Source organism: Saccopteryx leptura, chromosome X, assembly GCF_036850995.1.
Source record: "Saccopteryx leptura isolate mSacLep1 chromosome X, mSacLep1_pri_phased_curated, whole genome shotgun sequence".
Classification (NCBI taxonomy): Eukaryota; Metazoa; Chordata; class Mammalia; order Chiroptera; family Emballonuridae; genus Saccopteryx; species Saccopteryx leptura.
The window spans coordinates 45,729,065-45,752,863 of NC_089516.1; the positions used below are offsets into that span (position 1 = coordinate 45,729,065).

At 40.1% G+C, this 23,799-nt stretch overlaps 2 protein-coding genes across 3 annotated transcripts in view; one reads left to right on the forward strand and one right to left on the reverse strand.

Annotated features, from left to right (window-relative positions):
- SLC9A7 (solute carrier family 9 member A7) overlaps window positions 1-23,799 on the forward strand; it is a 177,049-nt gene that overhangs the window by 116,327 nt on the left and 36,923 nt on the right. Inside the window, exons 6-12 of one of the 2 annotated variants that reach the window (XM_066357513.1) lie at window positions 7,907-8,012; window positions 8,753-8,894; window positions 10,658-10,763; window positions 13,002-13,090; window positions 13,184-13,297; window positions 15,498-15,609; window positions 19,015-19,168. In XM_066357513.1, coding sequence (XP_066213610.1) covers window positions 7,907-8,012; window positions 8,753-8,894; window positions 10,658-10,763; window positions 13,002-13,090; window positions 13,184-13,297; window positions 15,498-15,609; window positions 19,015-19,168 — 823 coding nt within the window. Of the gene's footprint in view, window positions 1-7,906; window positions 8,013-8,752; window positions 8,895-10,633; window positions 10,764-13,001; window positions 13,091-13,183; window positions 13,298-15,497; window positions 15,610-19,014; window positions 19,169-23,799 lie in introns of both variants that reach the window. The other variant, XM_066357512.1, reaches the window with a different exon arrangement.
- The window catches only part of CHST7 (carbohydrate sulfotransferase 7), a 79,517-nt gene continuing 69,591 nt past the window's right edge, over window positions 13,874-23,799 (reverse strand). Inside the window, exon 2 of the mRNA XM_066357511.1 lies at window positions 13,874-14,170. The gene's annotated coding sequence lies outside the window, so the exon portion shown is untranslated. The remainder of the gene's footprint in view (window positions 14,171-23,799) is intronic.

The window sequence follows — 23,799 nt, forward strand, 5'->3', positions numbered from 1 at the left end:
TTATATATGTATGTATACCACATTTTGTTCATCCATCTTTCAATGGACACTTGGATTGCTTCTACCTGTATTTCCTTTTTGTCTTTTATTAGAGAATGTCTAATTTATTCATACTTTTTAAACATGAACTATCTTCTTCAGTGTTGTGCTTTTACCTTCTTTTGGTTCAAACAGTACCTTTTCTTAGTAGAAACACATATTCATACCTGTAGGAGTGTAATTTAATTTGTAAACTTTGTGCAATGTTACTACGTGGCTGCACGTTGTGATATGGTTTTTATATTTATACATAATTTTTTTACCTTATATATTTTCACGTGTTAGTTGAACCAATTCTTAAAAATTAAACCAGTACTTATTATCTGTCTTTTTCTCCCTTTCAGCTCAAAAACAAACAAGCAAAAACAAAACAAAAACAAAACAAAAACCAAAACTCTATGTTGGAACCCATAATTAAATCAGTTTGCATAAAGGTCAACTATTGAGGGTAAACCTTAGGGAAAGAATTTACGGAGATAAAGCTGATCCTGTCCCAGTAGTGGAAATGGAGAGGTCTGTCATGTCCTCTAACATTCTGGACAGTAATGATCTTACATATACTAAGATTCTCTCCCACTTCACTATGTCTCTTGTGGGTTTTCTAGATCAGCGCTATCCCACAGACGTTTCTGTGACGGTAGAAATGTTCTGTAACCTTCACAGTCCGTTATGGTAGCTAGTAGTCACGTGTGACTTTTTGAAATGTGGGATAGTGGAACTGAAGAACTGAATTTTAATCTTTATGTTAAGTAATTTAAATTTAAATAGCCATATGTTGATAGCACATCTCTAGACAGTTACGTGGTTCTAAAAAATCTTAATGTTCCCAAACCATTAACCCTCTTATCCCCATATTTTATTTCAAATACTTTAAATCAGTGGTCCCCAACCTTTTTTGGGCCACGGATTGGTATAATGTCAGAAAATATTTTCACGGACCAGCCTTTAGGGTGGGACGGATAAATGTATCATGTGACCGAGACAAGCGTCAAGAGTGAGTCTTAGACGGATATAACAGAGGGAATTTGGTCATTTTTTAAAAATAAAATATCGTTCAGACTTAAATATATATAAATAAAACGGAAATAATGTAAGTTATTTATTCTTTCTCTGCAGACCGGTACTGGTCCGTGGCCTGGGGTTTGGGGACCACTGCTTTAAATAAATCAATATTGAAGACTTGGTTGGTTGAAGCACTCTGGTTTGTGTAAAGAATGTGGGATGTGGAGTTGTAGGCAGAGGTTTTCCTTCTAGCCCTGCCAATTATTGAACTGGTGGCCTCACGCACTTGATCTCTTTCATGTCAGTTTCCTCATTTATGAAGTAGGGATAATGGTACCTATTTCCTAGGGATATTGTGAAGATTAAATGAAATAATACAGTATGTTCATAAAGTCGTGGTGCAATTTTGACCGGTCACAGGAAAGCAACAAACGACGATAGAAATGTGAAATCTGCACCAAATAAAAGGAAAACTCTCCTAGTTTCATACCTATTCAGTGCAGTTCGATGTGGGCTCACACACAGATTCTTTAGGGCTCCTTAGGTACCTATCCTGTATAGCCTCTACAGACTCATCAATGACTGATGGCCTATCAGAACGGGGTTTCTCCACCAAACTGCCGGTTTCCTTCAACTGCTTATCCCACCGAGTAATGTTATTCCTATGTGGTGGCGCTTCGTTATAAATGCGCCAACATTCACGTTGCACTTTGGTCATGAATTTGAATTTAGCGAGCCACAGAACACACTGAACTTTCCTCTGTACCGTCCACATCTCAACTGGCATGGCCGTGGGCTGCTCTACTGTATACATGGTGTTACGTCATCATCTGCACATGCACACATGCTGCCACATCATCCTACAGAAACTGGGATGGTTTTCCCTTTATTTGGTGCAGATTTCACATTTCTATTGTCTTTTGTTGCTTTCCTGTGACCGGTCAAAAGTGCACCATGACTTTACAGACACACTGTATATATAAAATATTGAGCATAGCATCTGTTATTTGAAAATTTGGGCCATCAAAGAAATAAAAACTTAAGTATAGAGTTAGAAGGGACCATAAGACCAAATTGAATTCTTGTACCTGGTACATCAAACAAAAATCTGGCATTGGGATATACAATGATATTGACTGATATGAAGAATATAAGTTTTTGTTCCTGATGACATTTAACACCAGTCTTTGGCCTTCCTGTTGAAGAAGACAGTATATGTGTAGAATGGTGGAGGCTTCTCTATGACCAGGAACCCTCTCCATTCTGTGGTTATGTATCATGGGTGCTATGTGCCATCTTTGTGGACTGTTACTTTTGATGGATCCACAATTCAGGAAAGAAGATGACATTCTCAATCTGTAGTGCATTCCAGAGAAAACAAGTGCTATTCCTTCTTGTGGACCATTATGAGGTGACTCCCCTCATTTTAAATCTTTCACCTTTATTCCACTTGAGTCAATCAAGCCTACTCACAAGTTTCAAAATCTGTCATCAATGTTGTCAAAGAGTGGTGTCACTTAGGCTAGTCAGTATTTTGCTTATCCTTTGAGACTCAGTTCAGATCTGCCACCTGCCTAGTTCTTCCCTCACTCCTTCAGTTACTTGCTCCTGCAGATCTTCAGTTGTCTATTTTGTACACAATACTTGCTGCTTTGTACTGAGTGTTAGCAAATGCTAAGTGCTCTTTAGTACACAAATGAAGTGTTCAGGAAAAGTTAGTTGAATGAATAAATTAAGGTTCTTAAGTTTTCCTTTCTCCCCTGCTATACTTTTATTTTTTTTACTGCTTTTTAGATACCTGTACCAGCAGTCGTCAGTTAGTTCATTGTGATTTCTCTGTTCACATCCAGTTGGAAATAGCTGTTGTGAGCCTGATTCCAAGGGTCCTGCTGTGGGTGGAACAGTGCGTTTATGCCCCACTTTTAGAAGCCACTCACTCAGTCTGCCATCCCCATGTCATCTTCCTGGTGTCAGCACGCATATTCCTCATCTTGGTTGGGCACAGCCTTGCTCAGGAAGGGAATGGTAGAGTTACTGCCCTGTTTTATAATGTGATGGGTAGGAAGAATGAGAAATCAAAACCAGAGCAGTCAAGTTCAGACTGGTGCTGTACAAATGTTCATTGTTATTGTAATTAATTATGCAAGCTAGCCTTCGTTGTCATGGATAAATGAGTTAACCGTACATTATTATTATTATTATTATTATTATTATTATTATTTCTACTGGTAATTGTAGTATTTTAGGAAAATAGTAGTTAAATTCAGAAGACCTTTTGAAAGTTATGTAGCTCAAACACTCACTTTGCTAAAGTCTTTACACTTTCTTTCCTATGTGCTCAGTTCTCATAGCTAGTTGGTGGTCATATTGTATGCCCTGTGTGCCCTCCAGGTTGACTCACCACCCGTTTCCACTCTCCTCTCCATGCCAAAGGGCTGACTTATATGGAAGATTTCAGAGGTTCCTTTGCCTTCTTGGATTTTCATTGGATTTGTCCATGGGGGGGAGCGCCAATGGGAAAATAGAAGGAAGGTGGAGATGTATGGTCCCTGAGGGCTGGCTGTGTCCTTTGATCAAAGGTCATAGCTCCTATCAGGCAACTTTTTCCATACAGTTTATAGTTCTGACAATCATTCCTTCACTGGACCCTTTGGGCCTAGGGATGGCATAAAGCTCCATATTTCAATCTCAAGCACTGCCCTCTCTTTGTGGCTTTCCTGTACTCCCCCCACCCTTCTATGAATAATCCCTTATTAAACACTGCTCAAATTGCTCATTTTGAGGATGCCAAATGTTTCCTGCTAGAGTCTTGATGGATGAAGTCCTGCGATCCAGGTCCCTGTGCTCTATTTGTGGAGATTAGCCTTCATCAGTCCTGAGTCCCTTCATCAGTCCTGAGTGACATGAACAGAGGCCTTCAATGCCAACACCCAGTGGGCATGTTGTATGAGTAACAAAAAACTATTTTTGGATTCAACCACTGAGATTTTAGGATTTTTGATACTGCAGTAGAGAGCAGCCCATCATGCAGGGCCTTATTTCTTTTTCTCTGAGAGAAATGATAGTAGTATCCACAGGCTTTTATGAGGTCTAAGTGAGATTGTAAAATGTTTATAGTGTCTGTTTCATGGTAAATTCTTAATAATTGTTGTTATTATCATCATTGTTAATTTTTTCTTCCACATTGGGTTAAAAACAAGACAATTCTTATGTCATATACAGTTGAATCTTGAACAATATGGGTATGAACTGTGTGGGTCCACATATATGTGGGGTTTTTTTTCAATAAATACTTGTACTGTTTTCAGTTTGCAGTGGGGAGTCTGTGGATGTGGATCTACCTTATTTCAAACAGGGGACTTGAATGTCTGTGGATTTTTGGTATCCGCAGGGGTCCTGGAACCAATTGCCCATGGATACTGAGGGACTATAAGTTTTGGGGGAGATAACATTTTATGTAGATTTCCGACTGTGCAAGGGGTCAGTGCCCCTAACTCTCAAGTTTAAAGGTCAACTCTAATGATAAACTACTATAGTAAAGGTTTTTTTTAAAAAAATATATTATTCAGGGTTCTTCAGAGAAACAGGAAAAATAGGAGGGGTGTGTGTGTGTGTGTGTGTGTGTGTGTGTGTGTGTGTGTGTGTGTTTGGAGAGAGAGAGAGACTGAGAGATTATAAGGAATTCTCTAATGCAATTATGGAGGCTGAGAAGTCCCAAGATTGACAGTCCAAAATCCTAAGAACCAGGAAAGCCAATGGTATAGTTCCAGTCCAAGACCAAATGTAGGAGGAGACTGACATCCCAGCTCCAAAACAGCAAAGTAGCGAGAGTGAGTTCTCCCTTACTCTTTTTGTTCTAGTCAAGTCTTTAACAGACTGGATGAGTCCCATCAACATTGGGGAGGGCTCTCTTTTTTACTCCATCTACTGATTCAAATGTCAGTCTCAGACAGAACCTCACAGACACACCTGGAATAATGTTTAATCAAACATCTGGGCACCTCAAGCCCCAGTCAACTTGACATATAAAATTGGCCATTACAAGTTTTATGTAAGGAGCCACAGATGTTATTCATATAATAAATAATACAGGAAATAAGAACTTTTTAAGCCTAATTTCTAATGATTTTTCCTCTTGTGAAACCTGATAAACTGTATTTAAGGATAGATGAAAGAGACAGACTGTGTTTTGTGTTATGAAGATGATACGTCCTTTAGTAATTAAAGCTGCTGGTGATGTCCCCTGTTGGTGCCTGGTTAGCATCTGAATGCTTAGAGTAGCTAGTGATTTTTGTAGCCTAAATTTATAAGTATCTGGAGTAGCCTCATGATATAGTAGGCATTTTTCAAATCCAGTTTATTCTTTGGTTACCATTAATAAATGAAATAAATGTTTTGAAAAGGAAGGCATGATGGGGGTAGTATAGGTTTGGAATCTCCTTTAATCCCTAACAAAAATAGAGAAAGCAAGACAGCAAGAGAAAAAAAGATTCAGAGATACAACTAGCTGACAGAATATCCTCATGAATCCCTAACTGTCACTTGGTAGGGTAAAACCTCCCTTCTGAGGAAGCAGAAGGGAGAAGAGGGGTGCTACTGATCATTTTAACTGTCAGGAAACCCAGAAATTTCCCACAAGTATCACACTCAAAATGAGGGGTCCACATTCCTGGGGGGGGCAATTTCATAGGCATATTGGGTAACAACAGTTAAAACTGGAAGTGACCTTACCAGCTCTAATTTATGGGTGAAGGTAAGGAGACTGGAGGAAATGTGAGACTTCTAGAGTCACGTGAGCCTTCAGGTTTTTCAGAAAATACCCAGGGAAGATCTATCTGGAAGCTAATCCCTATATTTGAACTGCTAGGACCATGGACTTTGAATAATGGGGAATTAAAGGAGAAAGAAACCTCAGATACAAGTAGAGGAGACCAGAGGAAGTAGATCTGAGTGCTGGGTAGGTGGTTACACCCAGAGGCCATGTTTTTAATACTTCAATGTAAAACCAGAAGAGGGAGCCCCCGAGCCATGAAACTAGAAAATCTACTCTGGACCTTCTACACCAGACTTAATATGAGGAGCAGAAATGGATTGAGGTTGAACTTCATACAAACATAAGAAAAATGAAGTTCATCCTTCTGAATAATAAAGTTTCAAATAATGAAGTCATACCAGAAATATAGGGTCCCAAGGCAGATCATTAATATTCCAACAGAACCTAAAGGAAAATTTTGAAAAATGATGGTTATGAAAGAACTGTATATATATCACTATTAGAAAATTTAGGAATGAAATGGCTAAACAATAGAACATTATGAACAGAGAGCTGACAGAAAGGAATGGAGGGGGTACTTATGGAGTAAAAGATGTAAAAAGTATTTAAAAAATAAACTTTGAAATGGACAAAACCAAACAATAGTGTCAGGGAATATACATTGGGTGGTCAAACTGTAAGAAAACGCGAGGAAGTGATTACTAGAAAATCAAGTTAGTGGTTACTTTTGAGTGAAGGAAGGGGTTTGAGATTGGAATAGAACATATAGGGAGAATTCTGTGGAGGCTGGCAAAGTTCCATTACAAGAGTGGCTTGGCTTATAACTCACTAAGCTACACATTTGTTTGGTTTATTTTTCTGATTACATCAGTTTGTAATGCTTTTGGCTGCAAATAACAGAAAAACCTGGCAGTACCAGCTTAAACAAATAACTATTTATCTTGGCTAACAGTCCTGAGCTGGTGCTATGGCTCCTGCTACAATCAGTCATCCAGATGCTTAGTGTGCAGTGTTACTAGTTTCTTGTGGGTAGAGGCCAGGGATGCTGCTAAACATTCTACAATGCACAGAACAGCACCCCCGCCCCGCTATGACAAAGACTTTTCTGGTCCCAAATGTCAATGGAGCTAAACTTGGGAAACTCCAAAACCCTTTTAGGGGGTTGCTCCGGTCAAAAAGGATTTAATAATAATATCAATACACTATTTGTCATTTTTACTTTCTTTAAGAAGTATTCAGTGGAGTGAGGGTTTTCCAGGGGCTGCATAACGTGTGATACTATCTGTTGATCAAATGCAGAAGCAAATAAGCACCATCTGTCTTACATTAATCAAGATTTAAAAATATTTGAAAAAAATATAAAACAATGGCTTTCTTTTCTCATTTTCTTTGGAAAATATGATTATTTTCTATTAAAATGTGTTATCATATAATGGGTTTATTAGTAATTTTAAATAAATAAATATTTTTCTGTTTTATTTAGTACATTAAATATTGATAACTATAGTCCACAAAACTAAAGCTCTTTGGGGGCCTTAATAATTTTTAGAGTGTAAAGAAGTCCTGAAGCCAAAAGTTTGAGGACTGCTGGTCTGGAGACTGATTTTTAAATGCCCAAGAAATATGGAGACTATAAGAAGTGTAATTATATATAGTGCATCATAAATGAAGACTTATTTCACTAAATGTTATTAAAGCCTTCTCTGTGCCCTGACCCTCTGCTCGGTTCTGGGAGCACAGTGGTCAATAAAATAGGTTTCTGTTCCAATGGTAGAGCTGAATCACATTGTGATTATTTTTTAAAGTCCTGTAATAGAGTCCCCCCCCCCCCCGAGGTGTGATGGGATTATAGTGGAAAGGGCAGTGTTTCAGTGCAGTGTTATTAGATTAAAGCATCATCTCACAACTCATTCTGATTAGGAAGTTTGCCATTTTTATTTCTGCCATAGTCAGAGACCCTGCCTTTGACTCCTTGACTCTCCCAAGCCACTGATCCTGCTGAAGATAAGAATTGCTTCTAAAAATTTGTCATCAATGGCTTAACGTCAGAAAAACTGAAACTAATTTATGTGCTTTTGGCTCACTTTTTAGTGACTGTATTGGCGATATTTAATGAGTTACATGCAGACGTGGACCTTTATGCACTTCTCTTTGGAGAAAGCGTACTAAATGATGCTGTTGCCATTGTGTTGTCCTCGTAAGTAACAATATTTCTGCCCAGGGAAGAGGGACTCTGTCTTCCTGAATGCTCTGGGATAAATTCAGAGGCATGTCTTAAAAGTGTTAAATATTGAATTAAGTGTTTTTCTAAATGATGTTTCTCAACTTTATTGGTAATATTATGTTGCTTTGTCCGGTCAGCAGCAATCAGAATGCTGTTACAAGCATAGCATGGTGATTGCAGATTAAGTTAAACGAATATACCATAGGGAGTGCCTGGCAGAGTGTAGATACCTGTTTTTTACATTCTTTTTTCTTCTTCTTCTTTTCCAAGTGAGAGGAGGGGAGACAGAGAGCCAGACTCCTGCACGTGCCCTAACTGGGATGGACCCGGCAACCCCCATCAGGGGCTGATGCCCTTCCCGTCTGGGGTCATGCTTGCAACTGAGCTACTTTTAGCACCTGAGGTGGAGACTTTCCAGAGCCATCCTCAGCGCCCAGGGCTGATGCACTCAAACCAATTGAGCCATGGCCACAGGAGAGGGAGAGAGACAGAAAGAAGGGAGAGGGAGAGGGAGAGGGGTGGAGAAGCAGATGGTCACTTCTTTTGTGGGCCTTGACCAGGAATTGAACCCAGGACATCCACATGCCAGGCCGACTCTCTACCATTGAGCCAACCAGCCAGGGCCTAGATACCTATGTTTGTTGATAGTTTTTGGTACCAGGGTGTAAAACCAGCACAGTCTTTTAAAACTTTCTCTTCTTTTTAAATTCCAGGTCTATTGTTGCCTACCAGCCTGCAGGGCTGAACACTCATGCCTTTGATGCTGCTGCCTTTTTTAAGTCAGTTGGCATTTTCCTAGGTATATTCAGTGGCTCTTTTACCATGGGAGCTGTGACTGGTGTTGTGACTGCTCTAATATCCTTTTGGTAGTTTCTGCCCCTGCCTGGATGTGATTATGTGACATTACAATGGAAAAAAGAAAGTTGCCGATTCTTCCTTTCAGAAATGAATCTTAAATCTATTGTTCCACTGGGATTTGGGGGCTCCAAAATAGCCCTTTGGCAAAACATGACAGTCAACTGCCTCGCTAAGATTCTGAGAAAATGTTTGGGGCATAGCTTTAGGCTTATCTTTGTCCTCAGGTTTGCATTTTTCTCTCCCTTCTATGAACCAGTTGGAGATGGGAGCTAAGGAGAAGCATTAGGTTTAGGAGGATGAAAAGAGTTGAAAAACCAGAAAGAGTCTAGGAATCAGGGACCACCTCACAGGAGGCCAGGGGGAAGCAGGCTGGGAAATACTTTAGCTTCAATTGCTGCTACTTTCAGCTCTTCTGGCTCATAGAGGGCTAATGTAGCCATAACTAGCTGGGAAGCATCAGTAGGAATTACTGAGAGGTGGTCTTCCTTAAGTAGGTTGCACAATATTTAGTTTAAAGCCAACTAACTAGCCAACCAACCAACCAACAAACATTTCACATTTACAGTGTGAAATGAGCAGACAGCCCCTCCACAGCTGTGCTGAGTCCTTCATCAAATTTCTTTCAGTGGCATTTAGATCCCTGCTCTCCAATTCAAATGTAGTGCGAGCCACAGACGTGAGCCACATTTCAGCCTGCAATCACATACAAATTAACAAAACTTATACAAATTATTAATGAGATTTTATACAATCGATTTTTGTACCAGATCTTTGAAATATGCTGTGGATTTTGCTCTTACAGCACATTTCAATTCAGACTAGCCACATTTTAAGTGTTCAGTGGCCATGTGTGGCTAGTGGCTACCATATCTGACAACAAAGATTGATACTGCTTTCTTCAGAGTCCCTTTTTATGTCCTGGAGACTTATACTGCTCAATGAAGCCACCCATGAGATGGTTCCATGCTGGCCCACCGTGGAATGGCAGTGTTAGGAGGGAAATCTCTGGCCCCCAAAAGGTTATACCCACACCTTGTAGTTGCCCCTGGAGTTGCACATTTCTTTCTTTCTTATGCCTTCATTAGGCACCTGTTTTGGAGTCAGGCTGCAGTGGCCCACAGAGATCAAGGTCTCACAGTGCCCTCTTCCCAGGCCAGCCCTAGGCATTCCCAGCACTGTCAGAACTAAACTGACAGTCACACCTCCGGCCAAGACTGTGTCTTTCAGAACTATGGGCATTGCAAGGAGCACAAAAGCCATTTCCACTTTCTTTACAAACCTTAATTTAAAAAAAAAAACCTGTTTAGGTCAACATTCACATAAAGTGCAATTCACCCTTTCGAAGTATATATTAGATGTTTTTTGACATTATTCATTTTTAAAAATTGTGCTAAAATGTATATAACATAAAAATTGCCCTTCCAACTATTTTTAAGTGTACATTTCGGTGTCATTAAGTACAACCACATGTTGTGTAACTACTTCCATTATCAATTTCCAGAATTTTTTCATTATTTCAAACAGAAACTGTGTACTCATTAGACAATATCTCCCACCCCTTTCCCAGCTCTTGTTAACCTTTATTTTCCTGGAAAGCTTAGTTTTTATAACTTTAAAAAGTAAGCAACACCTTTGGGACCCCAAAAGAAGAGCTGAAGGGAAAGGATGGCCCTTAGGCAGGGGATCTTCGGCCAATAGAATGGAGTTCTTGGTGACTTGAATACTTGTTCCTGGAGGTGAGTTCCTTGACAGGAGCTGACGTGACCAAGTTTACCAAGCTGCACTGCTTCCCGCTACTGGAGACAGCACTTTTCTTCCTGATGTCCTGGAGCACGTTCCTCTTGGCAGAAGCCTGTGGCTTTACAGGTGAGTTTTCTTTACACTTGGACCACCCTTCTCCTTACTGTGTCAGGGACTGTGGGAGCTTGAGGGCAGGGAAGAATTCTTATATAGCAGCAGCATGAAGTTGATTAACTACTTACCAAGCGTCTATGTGGTAGATTGCTTATGAATAATTTAGTTTCCAAAAGCTACAAATCTTTTTAATTGATTGATTTTAGAGAGAGAAGGAAGTATGGGGGGAGAGACAAAGAGAGAAAGAGAGAGAGAGAGAGAGAGAGAGAGAGAGAGAGAGAGTTGTCATTCTACTTATTTATGTATTCATTGGTTGATTCTTGTATGTGGAGTGACTGGGGATTGAAGCCACAATCTTAGTATATGGGACAGTGCTCTAATCAACTGAGCTACCCAGCCAGGGCTCCCAAAGCTACATATTTTTAAAGATAAAAAGTTTATTGTTTCAAACTCAGTTATGTCTTTGAGTATTCATTCTAACTCTCGGTATATGTTTAGCTGCAAAGGTTACTGAACATATTAACATCTTATTTGTATCCTCCCTTAGATTGCTATGTTAGTTTACAAACAGTAGCAGTAATAAGCAAAATATGTATCCTTTTAAAGGTAATTTTATATCTAATCAGATGAGAACACAGTTATTCCTTGTTTTGTTTCTGGTCTCTTTAATCACTGTTTTTCTTTTTCTTTTCTTTTTTTTGTAGTGAATGAGAGAGTGTGTGTATGTGAGAGAGAGGGACAGACAAGGAGGGAGAGAGATGAGAAGCATCAACTTTTAGTTGCAGCACCTTAGTTGTTCATTGATTGCTTTATCATATGTGCCTTGACTAGAGGGGGGGCTCCAACTGAGCCTGTGACCCCTTGCTCAAGCCAGCAACCTGGGTTCAAGCCAGCAACCTTTGGGCTCAAGCCCATCATGTCCATGATCCCACACTCAAGCTGGTGAGCCTGTGCTCAAGCCAGTGACCTTGGGGTTTCCAACCTGGGTCTTCAGCATCCCAGGTTGATGCTTTATCCACTGCACCACCACCTGGTCAGGCTAATCATTTTTTTCAATACCATGATTTTATGGTGCCAGTTTAATATATTATTAGTGTAAGTGGTCATGTGGTTTTAGTTCCTCACATTTTCTCATTACAAAAACCAACAGAGCTCTGGCCGGTTGGCTCAGCGGTAGAGCGTCGGCCTGGCGTGCAGGAGTCCCGGGTTCAATTCCCAGCCATGGCACACAGGAGAAGCACTCATCTGCTTCTCCACCCCTCCCCCTCTCCTTCCTCTCTGTCTCTCTCTCCGCCTCCCGCAGCTGAGGCTCCATTGAAGCAAAGATGGCCCAGGCGCTGGGGATGGCTCTGTGGCCTCTGCCTCAGGCGCTAGAATGGCTCTGGATGCAGCAGAGCAAAGCCCCAGAGGGGCAGAACATTGCCCCCTGGTGGGCATGCTGGGTGGATCCCGGTCGGGCGCATGCGGGAGTCTGTCTGACTGCCTCCCCGTTTCCAGCTTCGGAAAAATGAAAAAAAAAAAACAAAACAAAAAAACAAAAACCAACAGAAAACCAATCACTGAATTTTTTCATTAGAAAACTTAAATAATAAAATTACTATACATAATCCATGTAGTTAGGGAATCCTTTTTATCATCTTTAAAAATATTGCAACCTATCTTTATGTACAGCATTATAAAATGCTCCACTGCACTTCCTTAAAACTTGACAATTGTCTGTAAATATATAGGCAAAGTCCCAGGTGTATCAATTGTCTTGTACAACAAATTGGTTAACATAAACCGGAAATATAGATCGTCAAGATGTGGGTAAGTGGAATAGTAGTCTGGGTCCATTTTGTCTGAATCCTTAGACCATGCTAAAAATGTAAAGCATTGATTTGAAATTAAACTCACTCATTCTAAGTACAGAGAGGAATAGGACAAAAAGTGTATGACAGACCCTCACAGTCTCTTTGAATGCTAAATGTGCAATACAGATATGGTAATTAAGTAGGAATTTAAAGAATGGGGGAGAAGACCATTAAAATGAGTAAGGGAGAAGGTCAGGAACCTTGGGTTTGAAGGAAGGCAGGTTTGGGAGAAAGCAAGCTTGAGATGAAGTGGTGGGGGCAGGGGGAGCTTTCAGTAATAGGAAACAAACATATTCAGGGATTTGGATATGCTGGGGTTGCCTATCTTAACTTTTTGTTTTACCAGGGACTTTTCCTGCTGTTTTTTATTCCATTGATTTTTTAACTCTCATGTCAGGTGTTGTAGCTGTCCTTTTCTGTGGAATCACGCAAGCTCATTACACCTATAACAATCTGTCAGTAGAATCAAGAAGTAGAACGAAGCAGGTGAGCAAGAGCCCTGGGTCCTCATGAGTTACCTGTGACTACAAGGTGAGGGGACCTGCAGGGTTTACTGTTTCCTTTTCCATTTCCGTGCAGCTGTTTGAGGTGTTACACTTCCTGGCAGAGAACTTCATCTTCTCCTACATGGGCCTGGCGCTGTTTACCTTCCAGAAGCACGTCTTCAGCCCTGTATTCATCATTGGAGCTTTTGTATCCTTTTTCGGTACCACTATTTTCTATGCAGAGAGGTGGCCATTGCTGAGGAAGTTATAGTAATAATACTTCTGTTTGCGGTGGGTGACTGAGCCAGCGTGAGTTCATGGTGTTTTTATGATAAGAAAAAGAAGGCTTAAGTGGTTCCTAAAGGTAAATGCATTTGATTTAAAGGACTGGCATTGATTCTGAGGTTGTCCTTTCTGCATTTTCCATGTAAGATGGTCTTTCTGTTACTCTGGTGCTTGGCAGGTGGCAGTTTGTTTTGTAAAGAGCCCCTCTTAACAGATTTAAGGGTAGGCAATCATGTCAGTCCCCATAATTAGTTTTATTTCATTGCTGCCTGAATGCCAATTCAGGATGTTCCCTATTTAGAATACCTGAACGTTCTGTTACTGTGGCTGTTGCCTGCGTACTGGTGTGGGCAGCCCTTCCTGACTGCCCAGGGAGGCTTGCAGCCAAGAAGCATGCTTTCACCCAAGTTGAACATATCATGGTAGAAAAGACTCTTTTTCCCCCCCCAGAAAAAGAAAAGAGAGAGGAAGAAAAGATCAAATGGAAAAACACTTGATTCCTTGATTTAGTCCCACTGGGAATGTAGTTGTTTTCAGAAGAGAAACACAGTTTTGAAGGTTGGTTTCTCTCAAGTGAGGAGGGATGTGAGTACCTAGCAGTAGATTAATAGCTGAGGGTTTTGTTCACTTGACCTCAGATCCTACTGCTTTCATTAAAGTGAACTTTCCTGAGGATTGGAACTGTAGCAATCCATCTCAGCCTGGTTTTCAAAAACCCTAAGCAGGAGTTCTCTATTGCTGGGCATTCACTTTTGCTTTTTGCGAGGCCTCATGAGTGTCCTTAGATCTTGGGATGCTGGAAAAAAAAAAAAAAGAAGAGCATTTTTCATTTCTTGTGCAGAAATAAGTGACACTCACCAAGCAGCTAGATAATGACAGTGGTCTAATGCCATGCTGGAATCCTTCCACATAGAGGGTTATCTGCTTCAACTGGGGCTCATTTTATTGGATTGATACACTTAACAAACAGCTAAAAGTCTGAGGGATCAGTGTTTTTATTCTTGATTAGGAAAGACTTGGCATGTCATTTTGATTTGCATTCCTAGCACAGCATCCTGTGAGAGATAGTGAGAGCACAGCCCTTGTTTACAGATGAGGAGCCTGGATGAGGGCCAGCTGGTTCCCCTGTGAATTCTGAAGGCTGCTGACCAGAGAGGACTTCTGCACGGCTTCTGGGCTAGAATGCGCTTTATAAGCACTACCTGTTTCCTTTTGTTAAAAGCAAAACAACAACAACAACAACAAAAAGATAAAAGAAAAAAATTTAGACAGTGCTTTATCCTGGAAAAAGCAGAGGGTAGTTCTGCCCTTGCTTCTGTCTGAAACACCTGCAGCTCTAGCAGCTGGTGCTTTGCAGAAGCGGAAGCTCCCTGTTCCTCTGGCTCCCACGGTGCTTTCCTTCTGTGACCAGGGCAGTGTGTGCCTCTGTTGGGCTGTGTTCTAAATTCAGCAAATGACAAATGACTAGTTTCCCTGAATTCTTTGGTTTCCACAGTAAGTTCCTTTTCCATACTCTTTGTTTTTCATTTCTTATATCTCTGAATGACATTTTAACTGCTTAGTTAGAGAAGTTGTCCCAGTTCTCAGTATTCTGAATACTTTAAGTTTTCCTACCTCTGATTTATAGAATCTTACTGGTCATTCAAGCCCCTGGTGTTTATTTCCAACTGAAGCTTATGAGCTTACCCAGAAAACTTTCTGTTCATAAATTGATTCAGGGGTTAATAATTTTTTTTTCTTGTGGTTTTTCTTCTGAAAGACCTCAATGCACTCTTTGCTCGTTCAGCTCTTCACTCCTGCTATGGTACCTTAGCTTATGTCTTGACTCATTTTAAGATAGTTTGGATGAGTCATACCAGTTTTATTAAATCAGAAATTTACAACAGTGCATTTAATGGGCTAGAGGTGACCTCTATGGGCCAGGAGGTTGGGAAAATTGGTCAATTGAATACCACTTATTGTTGAGACCTGTTTAAAGGGAAAATAGAAAGCCTGGCTTCTCTGTGCAACTCTCCTGATCATGAGCTGTCATAGCATTCCTGAAATCCTCTGTTCCACCAGACGTTGTGTGACAGTGGCATTCTGGAAATGTGTTCGGCCCTTAACCTTCTCCTGCTGCTCAGGTTGCCATTTTCCTGGGCAGAGCTGCACATGTCTACCCACTCTCCTTCTTCCTCAACTTGGGCAGAAGGCATAAGATTGGCTGGAATTTTCAACACATGATGATGTTTTCAGGTAAAACAATATAAATGTAAAGAAAATGATTGTTATTCAGCAGGCAGTGTTAGTCTGATTAAAGTACCAAAAAGGTTCATAAAAAGAGGAAAATTCAACTTTATTGTTCTTTTGTATGTCCTGCAGTACTGAGTAGATAGATATATGTGGTAAACTGACTTAATATTGATTTTGCAAACTCTGCTACCGAATGTGAGCATTCTCCCCTAAAATATTTGCATCTTTACTTCATGTCTGCCACCTAGGGGGTCTAGAGGTACATATTGAAAGTGCTTAATTGTTCTCTAGTATACTACTCATAAAAATTAGGGGATATTTCAAAATGAATATGAAGCTCTAAAACAGGGGTCCCCAAACTTTTTACACAAGGGGCCAGTTCACTGTCCCTCAGATGGTTGGAGGGCCGCCACATACAGTGCTCCTCTCACTGACCACCAATGAAAGAGGTGCCCCTTCTGGAAGTGTGGCGGGGGCTGGATAAATGGCCTTAAGGGGCCACATGTGGCCTGCGGGCCGTAGTTTGGGGATGCCTGCTCTAAAATATCCCCTAATGTTTTTGAGCAGTATAGATTGTTCATAACTTTAAATCTTTAAGAAGGGCTCCAGATTTATACTTAGAAGTAAAGTAGGTCTTTAATGAGAAAGAACCTGGGCCATGTCACTCAACACCCCCCCCCCAGCTGCAGTATCCTCTCTTGTAAAATAATGAAATTGAGCTAATTAGTTGAGATCCCTCCTAGGTCTAACATTCTATGGAGCAAAAGAGATAAAATACACTTGTAAGAAAGATGAACTACAAACTGGAAAATAACAGCTATGCTAGTTCTGCTGATTTACATTGTCTCCCAAGTGCCCCCTCCCCACTATAATGCTAGGAAGTATGGAGAAAGCCACTGAGGGGATAAAGGACAATAAAGAAATATGTGGAGATAGAGGAAGGAAGAAACAATCGGCATGAGTAGATGGTGCATAAAGGGTGGTAAGCGTCTAACCCAAGTTAGAGCATATCTGCAGATCAGAGGGAGGAAATTGTTATGCAAAAGGCTACTGTGACCCTTAAAGGTACTTCTGTCCCATGTGGGGAATAAGGAGAGGCTGTACAAGAGGCAAAGGAAGTAGCTGCCCTTTACTGCCACGCAGCCATTCTTGGGGGCCTCAGAGAGTCATACTGAAACTAAACCAACTGGCACTGTTCAGCAAAGCGGTCTCTGTCTAGTATTCATTTGCATCTGCCTTTACACGTACAGCCTGCCATAATGATTTCCTTTCAGGCTAACAAATGTTTATTGAGCATTCTTTCTTTATAAGCCACAGTTCTAGGTTGTGGAGATAGAGCAACCAGCTTGCTTCAAGGAGCTCACTGTCTACTGGGGGCAGACAGGTGTACAAAGTGCTTTCTCTGAAGAGAGCGGGGTGAATTGCACAAAAGAAGTATAGACTAAATGCAGAGGAGAAGAGGGGTCAGGGCCTTCTTTACAAAGGGTAACCTTTGAACTGGACTTGTAAGAAACAGATTTCAGAAGGCAGCAGGTTGGACAGACAGGGAAACATTGCCCCATGTGGCTTTTTCAGGGAAAGGCAGCAGGGGTAATGCAGAAAGAGGGTGAGGCTGGAAAGGGGAATTGTATGTCAAATAGTGTGAACCTTTAGGATGCATTGGAATCACCTGGTTAAAGAAGAGGGTACAAGGTGGCCTTGAGAATTTGCATTTCATGTTCTCTGCTGGTGCAGGTTTGAGGACTGCACTTTGAGGACCGCTGCTGGAGCCTAGCTCTACCACAGAGCAGCTCCAGTGCAGCGCCAGTTTGGGGTTTTCTTAGGAGCAGCTGGGAAATGTTAGCGGTTTCTGCGGACAGGGACAAAAACCTCCTCACATATTTGGAAGGTGGTGGTTGAAAGGAGGGAGGCGGATTGAATATAACTCAGTCACCTAAATAAATTTAAAATATGTTCATTATCTTTTGTAGTAAAAGACTGAGAAGTACATAGTGCTGTTTAAAGGTGTCCTTATAAAAATAATTTTCTGCTGGGAGAACTTATTTTTCAAGGCCATAATCTACCTAAGGTTTCACTTTTATATTGCTTACAATGTTTACCTAATAAAGAGATGTTGTCTCTTTCTGACCCCCAAATTTTCTTCTTTAAACATCTCTTTAGAGGCTTAAATATTGATTTACTGATCAATACCATAACTGGCTTATAGGGTAATCTAGATATATGCAAATATTTCATTAGGACAGATTAGTAGAAAGCATTAACTTTACTTTGTTTTTTAATGTAACATTTCTGAGTCATGCTTTAGTAAATTGTAGTGAAGTTCTCAGATTAACTATGAAATTACTGGGAAAGGTGGGAAAATATCCAGACATATAGTGGGCATAAATTTCATTCTCATTTAATATACACACAATCTTGTTCATGGGGAGTAGGAATTTATGCTAGATATGTATTAAAGACCATGGATTCAGTCTTTCCTATGGAACAAATTATGGACATGGTATAGAGAAGGAACAAAAGAGCTTAGAAAGATAAACATTACATTCATTAGGGTTAGCAAAATATGGTGCCTGGGCCAAATGTGAGTACTGCCTGTGTTCATATACCCTGAGGGCTCAGCATGGATTTTACAGATGAATATTTATAATCTATTTGATGATTGGAAACACTAACTTTAAGACCCGAATAAGCACCCCTGCCTGAGAATTCTTTTTTCAATGGTAGACCTGTATCACAACAAATTATACTCATTGTTATTACTATAGTCTTGGTTTTTGTCAATCAAATTTTGTGAAAATTTGTTTTCTTTTTTTTTTATATATATATAAGTACCTACATAATAGCCTTGATTCTTCCTCATGGCCCACAAAATGTAAAATGTTTAATATGTCACCTTTTACAGAAAAAGTTGCCAACCCCTGATATAGATCAGGTTATGTTCTTACCCTTCTGTGCAGAGGAAATGCTGAGCCGTTTTGCAGTTCATAATACACGAACCACAAATTGCATTTGACATATTCATGTCTAGCCTGTTTCTTAAGTTTATAATGAGTATGTAGTTCATGGGTCATACTTGGATCACAGACTTGGAGAGCTTAAATGATTTCTTATTTATATTTCTTTTTATTTCATATTACTAGTAGGAGAATTTTAGCAATAGGAGTGTTATAATGTGCTGTACAAAGTAGTGCAATGTTTTTTTTATCACTGCATTTGGACATTTTACTAAAGAAAACTTCAAATAGGAGAAAATTATATTCCTTTAAGGTTCTTCTTTCTGAATAAAACTACTTGACTCAGGAAGCATAAGTGGATACAGTTTATGAGCCCTGAGAGGCAGCAGTGGATTTGAGGACACATTGTCATTTGTCCCTATAACCAGGAGATCTTCCTCTTTGATCCCTGCAGGCCTCAGGGGAGCAATGGCGTTTGCACTGGCCATCCGAGACACGGCATCCTATGCTCGCCAGATGATGTTCACAACCACCCTCCTCATCGTCTTCTTCACTGTCTGGATCGTTGGTGGAGGCACAACACCCATGTTGTCATGGCTTAATATAAGGTTGGTTTGAAACCAAGGCCAGTTTTCTGTCTATATCACTATGCATGGAAGTGTTTTATAGTTTTTTATTTTATTTTTGGGAGAGGTTAAAGCAAAAACAACAACAAAAAAAGAAAACAATAAAAATTCAGAGTATTGAATTTTCTGGGAGGAAAAAAATGTCATTAAAATTTTGTTTGTACGGAAACAAGGGATTACAAATACTTTTCTAGAGCCGTGACTTAAGGGCAAAAATCCAAAAAGTCTTAAAGCTGCAGGAGAGAGAATAGACATAGCTGTTGGTGCTGTCTGGTATTTTCAATCAAGTTTTGTTTTTCACAATTAGAGTTTTGTTTTAGGAGGAAACTGCTGTGTCTCTTCTTGCTTGAGTGTACAAAAGAGGTGACATTTCCTGCATAACCCTCATTTGTTGCAGCCTCACAGATGTCCCCTACTTGTGGTTTTACAGCTGTGTCAGAACGAAGGGGCACTGATCTGAGTTCGATGTTTTTAAAGAGCATTTAAATTCCCAACTGGGCATGTGAGTTCCAACGCCCTATGTTACAACGGACTTTGAAATGAGTCAAGAGACCTGCAGCCCAACTCTGGGTCTGGTTTAATGCAAGCCCCTCATGTCTTTAGGCTTCAGTTTCTCTCAATGGTAAATAAAAGCGCATTGTCAGATTTTCCCCAGGTGACCTTTAGCTCTAAGTGAGCAGGCTGCATCATCGGAGGTTCTCTTGCCACCTGCCTCAGTTTTGGGTCTGCAGAGGGTGGGTAGTAGAGAGGAGTAAAGAATTCTCTGAAAAGCCACAAGGTGGCAATGTTTTCATTTTCTGCTGGCTTTTAGTGTGTACAGTATATACTTCCTTCTCTAGAATGTAGAACACATGGGACTGACAGCTGCAAAGTATACCTACCTTAGAGAAGGGAAAATGAACAAAGATCTCACAGTCCTCCTTGGAGTCAAAGAGAAAACTGGGATTTGTGAGAATAGTCTCCCCCATCAGGGATTTTATATCGATGATAGGCAAGGATTCCTGGGTTTGGCCACTGCCAGCTCTACCATTTCTGGGCTAGCATGTCTTGGTCTCAGAATGGGTTGGTCTGCAGAATCTTTGTGGAGCTTATTAGTGACAGTCATATTATAGCTAACACTTCTGCTGCATGTGGTGTTTAAGGCAGTGGTCCCCAACCTTTTTTGGGCCACGGACTGGTTTAATGTCAGAAAATATTTTCACAGACCAGCCTTTAGGGTGGGACAGATAAATGTATCATGTGACCGAGACAAGCATCAAGAGTGAGTTGTAGACGGATGTAACAGAGGGAATCTGGTCATTTTTTAAAAATAAAACATCGTTCAGACTTAAATATAAATAAAACGGAAACAATGTAAGTTATTTATTCTTTCTCTGTGGACTGGTACCAAATGGCCCATGGACCGGTACCAGTCCGTGGCCCGGAGGTTGGGGACCACTGGTTTAAGGTGTCACATGTATATTAAGGTAATTCTCATAACATTTTTATAAGGGAGCTACCACTATTATCTTCATTTGAGAGTTGGGGAAACTGAGGCACAGAATAATAACTTACCCAAGATCACAAAGCTTTATTATTATTATTATTATTATTATTATTATTATTATCCTTCTTTTCCAAGTGAGAAGAGGGGAGAGAGAGACAGACTTCCTCATGCGCTCTGAGTGGGATCAACCTGGCAAATCCCATCTCTGGCCAATGCTCTGCCCATCTGGGGCCATGCTCGCAACTGAGCTATTTTTAGCGCCTGAGGTGGAGGCTCCATGAAGCCATCCTCAGTTCCTGCGGCCAATGCATTCAAACCAATCGAACCATGGCTGTGGGAGGAGAAGAGAGAGAAAAAAAGTGATAGAAAAGGAGAAGTGAAGGGGTACCCTGACTGGAAATAGAACCTGGGACATCCACACACTGGGCCAGTGCTCTACCACTGAGCCCACTGGCCAGGCCAGATCACAAAGCTTTAAATAGACAAGTTGAGATATGAATCCAGGCAGTCTTGCCACAGAGTCCACACTCTGAACTACTACTGTGTGGTACTGCTTCTAAGAAGGCTTGCTGTGTTAGGGTCTTTTTTATTTTGTAAAATTTGGGATGATTAGAATTTAAATTTCTTGGCATGAATCTTAAGAGTTATATTAAGGGAAACAATTCTTCTGTGGTAATATAAACCCAAAGAAAAAAATTTATAGATTCTTGGCTTGAAATTTGGGACATAGAATGGTACCATCTTTGTTCTGTGTAGCAGAGTAAGAACAAGAAAGAAGGTTTACCTTGCATACAGTTGAGAATATTTGCATTCAGTGACCTCTGACATTACGTCCTGCTCCTATTTGGTCACCCAGTAGGTACCCTGGATGATCAGAGCTTGATTGAATTGTGTTTGTTTTTAGTGCTGTTCTATAAGTCCTTTTTTGCTTTATCAACATATACAGGATCAAATAATTTTCCACTGAGAGTAGAGTTGACTTAAGACATTTTGCACTTCTCATAACCCTTTTCAAAAAGTGTGCTATTAAAACAGTCTTACCCAAAGCTGAGAGCGTGGGCAGATTTCCTTGAGACACACAAGCTGTACATGTATGAATATAACATAATTATTGGATTTTAATGAAAATATTAATGTAACACATAGATAGCACTTAGAATGCAAGGGGTTAGAAATGACTATGTACATGACTGTGTGTATGAGAGATTTATTTCTCTATATCCTTGCCAGCATTTGGTGTTATTACATTTTTTTTTTTCAGTTTAGCTGTTCTAATAGGTGTGTGGGATACCTCATTCTGGCCTTAATTTGTAGTTCTGTCATGGCTAATAATGTTGAACATCTCTTTGTGTGCTTATTTGCCATTCATACATCTTTTATGCTAAAATATCTGTTTAAGTCTTTTATTCATTTTCTAATTGGATTGTTTTATTAATTGAGTTTTTAGGGTTCTTTATTTATTCTAGATACTAGTCTTTTGTCAGATGTGTGATTGCAAATATTTTCTCCTAGTCTGTAGCTTGTCTTTTCATCCTTTTAAAAGTGTCTGTCAGTTGGGCCCCTGATACCTGTATAATTATGTTAGCCAATAAATTCAATAAAAACGTTAAAAAGTAAAAGATGTTGAGAGAAATATGGGGGAGGGGGGGCACATTCGGGGTGACCCTAGAATCTATGTAAACACAATTAAATTAAAAACAAACAAAAAAAATTTAAAGAAAGTATCTGTCATAGAGCAAAAGTTAATTTTGATTAAGTACGGTTTATTATTTTTTCTCTTAATAGGTTGTGCTTTTGATGTCATATCTAAGGACACTTTATCAAGCCCTTGGTCTCCAAGATTTCTTTCCGTGTTATCTTTGGAAAGTGTTTAGTTTTATGCTTTACATTTTAATTCTGTGATCCATCTTGATTTAATTTTTATATAAGAAGTGAGGTTTCTATTGAGGTTTCATTTTATTTTATTTGACTGTGGCTATCCAGTTGTCAACACAATTTGTTAAAAAGGCTATCCTCACCCTATTGAATGACTGTTGTTCCTTTGCCAAAAAATCAGTTGGCTGTATGCATTCTGTTCTGTTCTGTTGATTCATGTGTCCATCCTTTCACCAGTACCACATTATCCTGATAACTATAGTTCTATAAGAAGCCTTAACATTAGGTAGAACAAGTCCTTCCACTTTATTATTATTATTTTTTTTTGTATTTTTCTGAAGTGAGAAGCAGGGAGGCAGAGACAGACTCCTGCATGTGCCCGACCAGGATCCACCCGGCATGCCCACCAGGGGGCGATGCTCTGCCCATCTGGTGCATTGCTCTGTTGCAACCAGAAGCATTCTAGCGCCTGAGGAGGAGGCCATGAAGCTGTCCCCAGTGCCCGGGCCAACTTTGCTCCAATGGAGCCTTGGCTGCGGGAGGGGAAGAGAGAGACAGAGAGAAAGAGAAAGGGAAAGAGGGGAGAAGCAGATGGTCGTTTCTCCTGTGTGCCCTGGCCAGGAAGTGAACCCGGGACTTCCACATGCCGGGATGACGCTCTACCACTGTGCTAGCTGGCCAGGGCCTCCACTTTATTATTTTTTAAAACTGTCATAGCTACTCCAGTTCCCTTCCATATACATTTTACAATAAGCTTATGTATGTCTTTTTTAAAATCTTGCTGGGATTTGATAGGAATTGTGTTAAACCTGAATATCAATTTGGGAAGAATTGACATCTTTACTCTGTTGAGTCTTTGGATCTATTAAGAACATGACATTTTTCTCTATTTACTTAGATCTTCTTTTATTTCTTTCTTCACTATTTTATAGTTTTCAGTATACAATGCCTATAGATGTCTTGTTAGATTTATACCTAAGTATTTCTTTTTTGAGCAATTGTAAAGGTTATTCTATCTTTAATTTCAGTTTCCATGTGTTCATTGCTAAGATATAGAAATATACTGGTTTTTGTGTGTTGATCTGATATCCTGTGACCTTAACCAAGATCACTTAGTTCTAGGAGGATTTTTTTTTTTAGATCCTTTGGGATTTTCTATGTAGAGCATCATGCCATTACCAAATAGAGACAGGTTTATTTCTCTTTTCCAACCGGTGTGCCTTACATTTTCTTTTGTTGATTTATTGCTCCA